The sequence below is a fragment of the Oratosquilla oratoria genome, chromosome 16 (assembly GCF_046742065.1).
Source record: "Oratosquilla oratoria isolate Oo_2021 chromosome 16, ASM4674206v1, whole genome shotgun sequence".
Taxonomy (NCBI): domain Eukaryota; kingdom Metazoa; phylum Arthropoda; class Malacostraca; order Stomatopoda; family Squillidae; genus Oratosquilla; species Oratosquilla oratoria.
The window spans coordinates 46,128,594-46,141,092 of NC_134792.1; the positions used below are offsets into that span (position 1 = coordinate 46,128,594).

The 12,499-nt window shown below is 37.5% G+C and overlaps 1 protein-coding gene across 2 annotated transcripts in view; it reads left to right on the forward strand.

The window, feature by feature from the left end:
* Positions 1-12,499, forward strand: part of LOC143033958 (uncharacterized) — a 55,106-nt gene that overhangs the window by 22,684 nt on the left and 19,923 nt on the right. The window contains exon 3 of one of the 2 annotated variants that reach the window (XM_076199673.1): positions 7,643-7,705. The exons of the other annotated variant lie outside the window; for it this stretch is intronic. Coding sequence (XP_076055788.1) covers positions 7,643-7,705 — 63 coding nt within the window. The remainder of the gene's footprint in view (positions 1-7,642; positions 7,706-12,499) is intronic. 2 annotated transcript variants of the gene reach the window in all.

The window sequence follows — 12,499 nt, forward strand, 5'->3', positions numbered from 1 at the left end:
AGAAATGAAATATGCAAAGGATACATTTTGTTCCAAGGATAGGAGGACCGTAATAGATCATGAGAACAAATTGAAGAAGACTACATGTCTAAAAGATATGAACAAATAGTTTTCCATGTAGATGCATAAATACTCAGAATAGCTTAGAAGGTGATATAGCTTAAGGTGGAACAATACATGAATTCAGATCTAAATATGTTAATTGGAAATCAAAGATATAGATTAAATTGGAACTGTACATGAACTTAAGGCTAGGTATGATAAATTTGAGAGTGGGAGGTGGACCCAACAATTGTTGCTCCTTTCTTATGTATTACAATTATGTAAATACATATACCAGTAGGTAGCAGCAAACAAATTGACTTCCAGCCTTGCAGATAAAACATCCAGAGATTAAAATCAATAAACCTGACATCACTTAAAGAAAGAATAGAAAGAGGTAATAATGGTAGTGTTTAGTGCTCGTTCTGCCAGCATCTTAGTGTTGCTTGTAATTGTACCTTTGCCAGACTTGTGTTCAGACAAGAGATCTGTTTGGGATTGGAAAGATTCAGAGGTCATGGTAACAAATTAAAAAAGATCACATGTAAAGAAAAAGTTTCATATATTACAATTCAGTAGATACAATGTGGTATTATGAAATTGAGTGAATTCACATAAAGTGAATGCTGAAGTCACATTTTCATACAACAAAAAAGTTCAACAATTTATGGGGGTATAGAAAGTAATAATTACACAATTTGTATAAGTGATAGAGGTAAGGGTGTTGATGGGTTTTGAATGTGGGTAATAGGGATACAGTTCCCTCTACCATCCTTTGATATGATGATGCCTACATAGGCATCATAAGGAGCAAGTAGGTATATGAGGATGCTGGCATCAGCATCTTGATTATATTTATTTTATACTTGGAGCTGAGTGACCCTCGTATTCTATGAACTGGTGTGATCATATTTTCTGTGGTTATTAACATTCAAAGTGAAAGAAAACAAGTAATACAGCTGCAACTTTATATTCTATAATGTGAGTATTGTGATGCATCATCATACGTCAGGCAGCAAATGCTCACGAGAATTTGACTCGTATTGAAGAGGTTAAGGGATACTTTGTCATGGTACTTTTGAAATTAGAATTGTATTAACTACTTGCTTAGCTAGTAACTTGTTAGTATTTTAATGTTTGTGAGAAATGGCCATATGCTCAAGTAGTAAAATTTATAATGTTATGGGAGCATAATGAAGTAAGAATTCCTCGATTGCTTCACCCCAGCACCAGTAACCACACTATTTTTGTTGGTATTGCTATCATAATTAATTTTTGTGTGGGGTAATGCACTGTACTTCACTCATTATGGTATACAGTAGGTACAGGATATACCATGTACAAGTATTATAAATTTGTTGAAAATGAAACTAGGATATACTTCTTGGTGCACATATGACACAAGTAGCATACATTAAAATTGAATTCTAGCTGAGGCATTATGGTCACAGTCTAAATGTTGTTGTCCCTGCTCATAGAGGGTCTATATCTAAGAGAAATTACCCAAAACAATTAAAACCAAAAGGGTAACCTTGAAGGATATGATTGCATTAGATGACTTTTGTATCTGCCTAGAAATGGCCTGGGAGCATAAGAAATGATCCATAGGATTTGAGAAGAGTGATTGTGTAATTTATTGTCTTGGTGTTTGCCTTCATTAATTGATAAGACCTAGTATTTGCATCTAGTCAAAATAAATGTCACCCCCCTTATAAGGATTAAAGGTCCTTTTGGTATATGTAAATGCAATTTGTTTTATAGGTTTTATTAAACATTGTTTTCCTTATTGAGTGAAGAATAATAACTACAGTCATGTAGTTGAGGAAACATTATAGTCATATCTTTTCTAAATAGGCTGAGCTACTTTTTATGGACTTTATCTTATGAATGTCTTGGTGACATTCCTCGAGTCAGTGATGTTTCATTATACGAGTTGAGCTATGGGAAGAGTACAGTCAAACCTCGCTTGACGAGCACCTCACATAATAAGCATCTATGAAACATCCTTACCTTTTCCTATAGCTTTCTCACATATGTCTTACCACAAAAATCTGATCTACACATCCCCTACCTGTCCTAAAACCACACTGTTCCTTACCAATTACTCCCTCTGTTCCTCTCCTAATCCTCTCAATCAAGACCTTCCCAACTACACTCAACAAGCTGATCCCTCTGTAACTACTATACTCACACTTGTCCCCCTTTCCTTTGTAAAGCGGAACTATACAGGCACTCCTCCAGTCCTCTGGCACTCTACCCTCTCTTAAACAAACATTAAATAACCTCACTAGCCAGTCCACCATAACTGTACCTCCTTTTTTTAGACATTCTGCATGGCATCTATCCAACCCAGGTGCCTTACCTGCTCTCATCATCTTAACAGCTGCTTTCACTTCATCCTTCCTTATTTCTCCTCCATTTTCCTCACTCATCACTCTCATTTTCTTAGTGCTTCTCACTGCAACTACCTTTCCCTCCCTATCCTCCTTCACATTTAGCAACTCCCTAAAATACTCTGCCCACCTTCCTCTCACTGCCTTCTCTTCCTGTGGTGGGGGCAAAAGAATACTGCCACCAAGTATTTCCACTTGAGTTGTAAAAGGCGACAAAAAAGGGACGGGGGATGGGATTAGGAGTCCTAATACCTGTAGCCCCAAAAGGGGATATTCCTAAAAAAAAAAAAAAAAAAAAAAGTAAAGTTAAATGATAAAACCATGATTATCTATTATTTTGGGCTATTCTAACACATTTTTTTTTTCTATGGTATTTCCATAGTAAATGGCACATTTTCAAGTTATGCCTAGTTTCTAGCCAATCATATATAACTATGAGTGTCATGGGACTCTTTTTGCCAGTCAACGTTTATCCTGCGGGGCTGCAACTCCTGCCTTTAGTATGAAGTTTGAACACGGTGGATATAATGCTAGGTTTTGCATGTGTACGATTGGGTAGGCTAGCTAAGGTTTGGTTTAGTTGGTTAGATAAGAATTACCCACTCATCATTTACTTCCCCACCCAAAACCCCCGATTCCCAGATCCCAGGCTCTCATTCCCAAAATTGTGAAGGGGAAAGGGGTGGTATACCTCAAAAACGAGACATTTTTAACAGAAATTTCATTGAACTTAAGAGTTGTAGAATCATCCACAGTGGTGTACAACCCCATTTCCATTTTGAAAATTTGAATATTTTGCTGCTATAATTGTAGGGGGTTGCATAACTTGAAAATACGACTTTTTTTTTTATGAAAATATCATAGAAGAATGTGTCATATAATCGTCCAAAACAGTAGAAAACATGTTTCTACAATAAAAATTTCTGTGGGTGCAATTCTGGATATTTTCCAACCATATTGTAATAATTGCATTGTGGTAATTAGTGGATCATGAAATGCAATTGGAAACAAAACAAATGTTAACTTGGTGATTGATTAGTGATGAACTAATGCGTCATAGATCAGTTTGTGACATACATTCAGTAAGAAGCCAGTGATGGGAGCTGGACACATATCATACGTATAGGAAGTGAACATTCTGTTCATGTTACCAGGAAGCTCGGCTATTAGTCTGTGTTTAGTGCTCGTTCTGCCAGCATCTTAGTGGTGCTTGTAATTGTACCTTTTCCAGACTTGTGTTCAGACACATTATTTGTGATTTTTTCAGTGTAAGAATGTCCCTGAAGAAAAAAATGCAAGAAGATAGGGATAAGAGAGGACAAATCACTGTAGAAGTGAAACATGAAATCATTGAGAAGTGAGAACGAGGTGTGAACATGGCTGATCTAGCACACACATACAATTGGACTATATCAACAATTTGCACTATCCTCAAGAATAAGATTAAAAAGGTAGATGCTTTAAAAGGAGTGACATAATATCTATGCAACGGCCACATATTCTTGATGATATTGAAAGATTGCTTAATATGGATCAATGAAAAGCAAATGCAAGGCAACACTATTAGCGAGAGCATCATTTGTGAGAAGGCAAAAATAATTTTCACTGACCTTGTTAAGAAAATGCCAGGAGCAGCAACAGATAAAGAAGAAGCATTCGAGGCAAGCCGTGGGTGGTTTGAGAAGTTTAAAAGAAGAACCAGCATCCACAGCTTTGTGAGGCACATTGAAGCAGCAAGCTCTGACAGAAAGGCAGCAGAGAATTTCGCTGGTGACTTTAGGAAGCTTGCAGATTCTGAGGGTTTCCTGCTGCAGCAGGTTTTTAATTGTGATGAGATGGGTCTTTTCTGGAAGAAGATGCCAAAGTGAACCTATATAACAGCAGAGGAGAAGGTGTTGCCTGGCCACAAGCCAATGAGAGACTGTCACACTGCTGTTTTGTGCCAATGCAAGTGCTGATTTGAAAGCAAAATTGCTGCTCATTTACCATTCAGAAAATCCATGAGCCTTCAAGATGTGTAAAGTATAGAAGAGCAGGCTATGTATGATGTGGAGGCCCAGCAGCAAGGCTCGGGTGACACATGACCCTTTTACTGATTGGATCAATGAGGTGTTTGGTCCTTTTGTAAAAAAATATTTGCCCAAGATGAATCTGCCATTTCATGTCTTGCTTGTTATGGACAATGGTCCTGCCCATTCTCCAGGTCTAGAAGATGACTTCCTTGATGAATTTTAATTACCGTATTTTACGGCTTACAAGACACACTTTTTTTCCTAAAAAATACCCTGAAAAATGCTAATGTGTCTTCCAAGATGAATGTTGTATTGCAAGGCAACACCCAGGCTCATGTAAGCTTGGACACTTGACCGATAGCGACCTGGATTTGTATGTTGAGTCATTACACTATGATGTTAGCTTAAGTACTATTTAATTCAACCTTTTATATTATGTAAACTCAGTACTTAGCTGTTACAAGTATTTCCAATACCATAATCCTTCCTGGAGCCTACTCAGCGTGTGGAGAAAACGGGCCGTTCCCTTGTCTCATAGCAACACACACATACACATGAATGCATGCAAATGCCAGGTGCCTTTATCAGTTACCACCAGGCTATCACATGTGTCATAAGATTTTTTGTCCTGGAAATTATCACCCATGGCTAGTTCATCAAAACGGTTTAGTTATACTATCGCACACAAGCTATAAGTTGTACGATATGCCAAAGAACACTATAAAAGAGCAGCAGAAAGAAACTTTGGACCACCGCCTACCGAAAAAATGATTCGGCAGTGGAGTTTTATATATCTACATCCATATTTTTGAAATTTTTATCTTATTTTTATGAAAATAAAACCACCCTTAGACAATGAAAAATGTATAGTATATTTACTAATCACCAACCAGTATCATCGCCATACAAACAAAATCAGACAAGTGATTTCGTAATGTAAACAATACGTCCAATACGTGTCGTCCTTGCTTCTTATGTTTTTGTGTTCAGTGGTTGGGTATATGGTGAATGTGTTCTTGTATGAGAATGGCTTCTTTTTTTTTCTTAGAAATTTCTTTCAAATATTAGGGTGCGTCTTCCAAGATGCAGCGTCTTGTAAGCCATAAAATATGGTAATCAAGATCCAATTCCTGCCTCCCAACACCACTTCTTTACTTCAGTCCATGGACCAGCAGGTCATCTCAAACTTTCAGAAGCTCTTCACTAAAGCATTCTTTGAGCATTGTTTTGAGGTGATTGAGGGGACCAATCTCACTCTCAGAGAGTTTTGGAAAGACCACTTCTACATCATTGCGTGCTTCAAGATGATTGACGAGGCATGGGTGGGGGTTACCTTGAGAATCTTTATTTTGGCTTGGAAAAAGCTTTGGCCAGACAGCATTGTTGAACATGAATTTGAGTAAATGCCTATGGAGCCTGTAGTCAACAAGATTGTGTCTTTGACTATGACAATGTGGCTGGAGGTGGATAACAATGACATTGACGAGCTTGTGGAAGAGCATAGACAGGAGATGACCACCGAAGAACTTATGGAGTTGCATTCTGTTTCACAGCAAGAAATTGTGGAGGAGATTTCATCAGGGGAGAGGAGGTAACATTCTCAGCAGAGCAAAAACTTTTCAGTGCACAAAGGGAGATGTGTAAAGTATAGGAAACTGTTTCATAGTACATTGAGAAGTATCGCCCTAATAAGGCAGTGGCTATGCGCGCTACAAATTTATTTAATAATAATGCTGTGTCACATTTTTGCCAAATTTTGAAGCGTAGACAAAAACAAATGTCTCTAGACAGCTTTCTAGTGAAAAAGGATTCTAAAGAAAGTGCCAGTTGTGCCAATGTTTCTAAAAGATTTAAAGCTAGTGAGTCAGTCGAGACTATTATAGCAGCGAGTGAAGAGGAATCTCCCTTGGTGGAAGATTCTCCTTCTTCACCTCAATAATCCTCCCCCCCTGTCTGTCTCCATTGTGCCAGGAGCTACCTTCTTTTTTTCGTAAATTTGCAAGTTTTTTATTTATTATTTTATTTTACTAATTATTTATTCATTCCCAGGTTTGTTTACTGCACATTAAAATCTTTCTATTTTATGCATTAATAATTTAAAAATCTATTTTCGATATTATTACAAATTATTTTTAGGTATTTTTTCTAAGCATGGGACGCATTATCGTATTTTACATTGATTCCTATGGGAAAAATCGTTTCTCTTAATGAGTGTTTTGCATTACGAGTAAGATTTGGGAATTAATTATGCTCATTAAGTGAGGTTCCACTGTACTTTGGTTTTCTGGGAACCATGCATGTGTTAAGTAATTATGTTCAAGGGTCTATTTTGGAGGCGAGTTAGATGTTTTACTGTATTTTTTGGCTTATACCACACTTTTTTATTACTAATCAAACTTAAAAACTAACCCTGCACATTATACAGTGAAGCTATGATTTTTTTTGGAAGGGGAGTGGGGAGGGGAAAGATAGTCCATATCCGTCCCATTAGTGCCAAGACAGCCCAGTGCTATGTCTAAATACTGTACTCTAGCAACAGATCTCAAATGAAATTTTTATCAAAATGATGATAAAGCTAAATTAGTAATGTTTGCACTTGTGTAAATTTATGGAATGGTTTCTAAAGTATATTCAACCAAAAAAACTTACCAATATTCACTATGTTTAATAATGATTGATGATCACACTTGTTTTTATATTAGTATGGGACTTCAATCACCAATGTGTGATAGGTAAAAGGATTCAAAGACACACCTGATACACTGCCATGAGTTTGTTTACAGTTGCTGCACCACTAACCAGCTAGTAACATACTTCTTCTTTGTGACAGAAATGGTTATTAAATTCATTAACAACACACCTAAATCTACCAGAAAAATGTATTCTTTTCTTGAGTTGTGAGATGGGAACTTTGAGATTTTGCCATGATTCGTTGGCATCTTAAGCCCCCCCCCCCCTTTTTTTTTTTTTTTTTTTTCCCAAAATGAACTTATCAGTTTTAAGGTGTGCGGTATCTGCCTGATGTATGCTGGAAAATATGGTACTTAAGGGTTTTTGGAATTCCCCTTTTATTCTATTTCCATCATCAATTAGTTAGATTTTCCTAATGTTTCTCTTGCTTCTTTGTTGTGCTTTTTATTTTTGTGTTCATAACCCCTTTAGCACACTTTCGTTATCTGTAGCCTTTCCTGGTAGGATGGATGGAGAAAAGGCAGGATGCAGAATGAGGAGGAGACTCCCAGTTTGGGTGAAGAGGAGGTAGGTTGGAAGAGAAGTCCAATTCAGAAGTCGGGAATCAAGTTGGTCTTTCCTGTGTTTGTTGTAAACATTGTCTTCAGTTTGTTGTGTGCACTGATGTTTTCGGTAGATTATTTTGTGCATGTTGTACCTATGCTCAGTAGAAGTTGAGTTTTTCTTTTGACTTTGTTACCTCTGCATGATGTGAACTGTACCTTGTTGGTTATTGTATTGTTCTTGGGTACATGTAAGTGGTTGTTCTGCAGGACAGATGTCATTGTCCTGCAGCAATGTCAAAATTCAGTATTTGGATCCAGTCCAAGAATCCCTCTATCAGATTCAACTGTATTTCCTCCACCTTTTTTACACAAGGAAAGCTGACCAGTGAATGCTCTGCTCCTCCTCCTCCTACTTTTGTAGCCCAATGACAAATGGTCCCACACTAATGCAACACAATCAGCAGTCTAGTGTATCTACCCAAAAAGGCCCAAGGACCATGCATGCACACACACGCACATACTTATGTGTTTGAAGACATTTAAAAGTTGTCAGTGACTTGAGTGACATTCAGAAGTGAACTTGTATACTTGCCAGGTGTCTGACTAAATCTTTTCCCAATGATGCATTATACTTAATGCTCAACAATTTTATTCAGCAGACTTGGAGAATGAACTTAAAGGGATCTCAGTTTATCAAAGCCCAGGTTTTTTTTTGTTTATAGTCTTTCTCTTGGCTGAGTAGAACTAACTAGTGTTAGAACAAAATCTGTAAAGGAAAGCATTAAGACCGTAATGTATAGAATGCATCAAGTTTACTTCATTGTGATGCTATGCTTCAGGGTATTGTTGTATTTTAATCCTAGATTATTTATGTATGAGAGTAGGACAACAGACAACTGGAATGTCATATCTGAATCCATACCAGTGATTGCTACCTGCTAGGGCTGGAGTTAAGTACCTCCTGGTGTAAGCTGAATGAAAATGCATGAATCTCACCCTGGGTGAAATATTTCAAGTAGCACACTACATCACTTCATTGAAGGGTTGATAAATGTTTGAGTGTTGATACCCTGCCAATCAAGTGTCCTATTCTTGGATACACTTGAGATGGCTTCCTTCACTGGTGCACACTGCTCACTTTATATTACAGTACATCTTTGTTTTCATTAGGCTTTACTAGGTAGGCAGCTACTATATGCTGCACATGTCTTAAGTACTTGCTAGATGTTCGTTCCGAAATATGCATACTCACCACCACATTCAAAGAGATAAAGGATAAGGCATGCTAAAGACCTTTTGGCTAGTAATTATATCACACACACACACACGCAATGCAAATTTATGCTTAGGTAATTATCCAAGTGAATTTTAAAAATTCAAACAGTGGCCTTAGATAGAAGTTTATTTTATTCATTGATGACATAATTAGCAAAATTGTGTCCACTTAATTCTAGGTAAAATCTGTATCCAAACAGCTTGATTCCGTTATTTCTTGTCCATTTGATATTTAGTGTGGAGATATTTTCAATTTAATGCTACCATTTCCCATTGAAATCTTAAAGGTTTGTCCCCTTAAGTTTGTTTTTTGAGAGAGAATATGTTCACATTGTAATCAGTTTTCATATGCTTTGTTTCATATATTTAGTAAGTTTCATGGATTGCCACTGCACTCTTTCCACCATTGTCTTATTAAAGTTTGAGGACCATATAAAAACACCATATTCCAAGTTTGGGCTGACCATTAATCAATATAATTGGCTGATGACTGCTGGTCTTGTGAAATAAAAAAGTTGTACTACTAATGTCAATGTCATATTTGTTTTCTCTGAGGCAGAAATATAATGCATAGATGTTTTAAGATCATTACTGGTAATTACACCAATATCCTTTTCACCCTCTGCCATATATTTGTTCTAGTACGGTAATACTGTATATATGTAACAGAGTTGCTTTCAAAGTTTCTTCAGATTGGCAAACAAAATAATGTTTGTCAATAAGCATATGTCCTAAATGGTTTCAAATGGAGTTCCGCAATCTGAAATAATCTTAGTAAACATTCTTTTCCTGAACTTCCCAAATGTAGTACTGTTTACACAACAGCCCTAATGTGACTGCTGGAAAAATATTGTAATTCAATATCAGCCAGATGATATACTATAGGATACCATCATAGCTGAAACTCTTGAGATAGATTATCTGGCATAAGAAAGAATAAAATCTAATATATGTCACTAGGTTGAAGTGGTCAAGATGTGACTTTTACTGATGTAAAATGAAGCCAATAAATGTGTTTATTCCCAAATAGCATGCTTTGTATGGGTTTGATGTGGTGGTATGCTGTGAAAAACTAATGATATAGGGTACTTTCATTTTATCAAGTAGATGTTGAATTACAGTAGAATAAGTATGTGCATGTTGCAGAATTCAGTTAAAGAATGATTAACAAGGTACCCATCATTTTAATCTTATTCATGCTAGGCTGCTATTGCATTCAACCATGTTGTATCCCAATGAAGATAAAGATGTGAAACCTCAGATCACATTTTCTGTACTGGATAGGGGGAAAGGGAGAGTGGAAAGAATTATACATATTTTCGTGGGGTAGCACAAAACTGCTACTTGATTTAGCTGTGTGACCCCTATTTATTTATAATGTGGTTAACCTATTTGGACTTCTTCCTTCTGAATTGTATGGTGGTTGGGTAGGTTGTGCACTTTTTATTGTGACTAATACTAAGTCTTGTGTGAAGTATGACTTCTTAATTCTGGTCATCCAGCTGTCTATTATAGTTGGAGACTAATCTTCACTCCAAAAAAGAATGCTGATAGTTTTTCAGTTTGACTAATTCTCTCTTCTGCCACTTTTCTTGAATCTGCTTTACCATTTTTACCTCTTCAGTGCAGTATTGTCCCCAGGGTAGACACATTGGATTTTGGTGATGAAATACTAATACTCTCATCACTCTACTTCATTGATATGTGTGGTGTCCCTTTAGTCAGTAGGCTAAAAACTTGTTCATCTTTTCCACCTTGGTTAGAGATTGGGGTTAGAGAAATAATTAAGAATATTACTATGCTCTTGAATACAAATTCAGGCCATCACCAAGCTGTTTCATTCAGTGCTGTGGTTCCCCTATGGTGATAAAGGGGCCAACTTTTTATCAGTTTACCCTTTTTGCATTTGGCAGAAGGGGTAGGAATTAAGATATATATTCTATAATTTACATGTGGACTAAGTAGGCTTTTTTATTTGTGGTACTCCTTTAGTAGAGATAGACCCAAACCTGTTTTACCCTGCCATTTTGAAAAGTTAGGGGAGGAAAGTGTAAAGGATATTGATTATTATATTTTAGGTACAGTGTAAATCTGATGTCAGGGACTTTGTTGAGCTCTTTTCTGTTGTCCTTATGTGGAGATTGTATAGTTGACTATTCATTTATGATGAGGAACATGACTGGTATAGAACTAGCACCAATGCTTGTCATTCCTTCCTTCCTTCCTTTTTTGCTCTCCATGAATGAGAGGGTGGGGGAATATCAGATCATTTTTTGGTGGAAGGTAAGTTGGGAGTGGAGGATAGATGGAGGAAGAGGAAAGGGACAAAAGGTAGGGAGGTGCTTAGAGTGAACTCTTTAAATGAAAAGGAAAAGGAGAAGGAGTACAAGAAGAAGCTGAAGGAGGAGTGGGAGGGAGTGAAGGATAGAGTGGAGCTAGGTGTGGAGGAGGAATGGGGATGGTTCAAGGAGGGAGTCACAAAGTGTGCAAAGATGGTGTGTGGAAATAGAAGAAAGGGTAGTGAATGGTGGGATGAGGAAACAAAGAAGGTTGTAGAAGAGAAGAAGCGAGCTTTCACAGATTGGTTACAAAATAGGACGAGGGAGTCATACGAGAGGTACAAAGAAAAGAAAAGTAAAGCAAAAGGTAAAGGAGGCAAAGAGGAGAGCAGATGTGAAATGGGGTAAGAGTATGACAGAAAATTTTGAAAGTAATAAAAAGATGTTTTGGAAAGAAATTAAGAGAGGAAGAGGAGGCGAATCAAGTAGAGAAGAAAAGGTAAAAGGTGCAGATGGAGAGATGATAATGGAAGAGAAGGCAGTTAGGGGAAGATGGGCAGAATATTTTAGGGAGTTGCTAAATGTGAAGGAGGATAGAGAGGGAAAGATAGCTGCAGTGGGAAATGCTAAGAAAATGACCATGATGAGTGAGGAAAAGGAGGAGAAATAGGGAAGGATGAGGTGAAGGCAGTTGTTAAGATGATGAGAGCAGGTAAGGCACCTGGTCTGGATGGATGCCATGAAGAATGTCTAAAAAAAGGAGGTACAGTGATGGTGGACTGGCTGGTGAGGTTATTTAATGTGTGCTGGAGAGAGGGTAGAGTGCCGGAGGACTGGAGGAGTGCCTGTATAGTTCCACTTTACAAGGGAAAAGGAGACAAGTGTGAATGTAGTAGTTTCAGAGGGATTAGCTTGTTAAGTGTAGTTGGGAAGGCTTATGGGAGGATCTTGATTGAGAGGATTAGGAGAGGAAGAGAGGGAGTAATTGGTGAGGAACAGTGTGGGTTTAGGACGGGTAGAGGTTGTATAGATCAGATCTTTGTGGTAAGACAGATATGTGAGAAAGCTATAGGAAAGGGGAAGGATGTTTTTTGGGCTTTTATGGATCTGGAAAAGGCTTATGACAGGGTAGACAGAAATGCACTGTGGGAGGTTTTGCGGATATACGGGATAGGAGGAAAGCTTCTAGGAGCTGTCGAGTTTTTATGAGAGTAATAGAGCTTGTGTCAGGATTAGAAATGGAGAGTGAGTGGTTCAAGGTA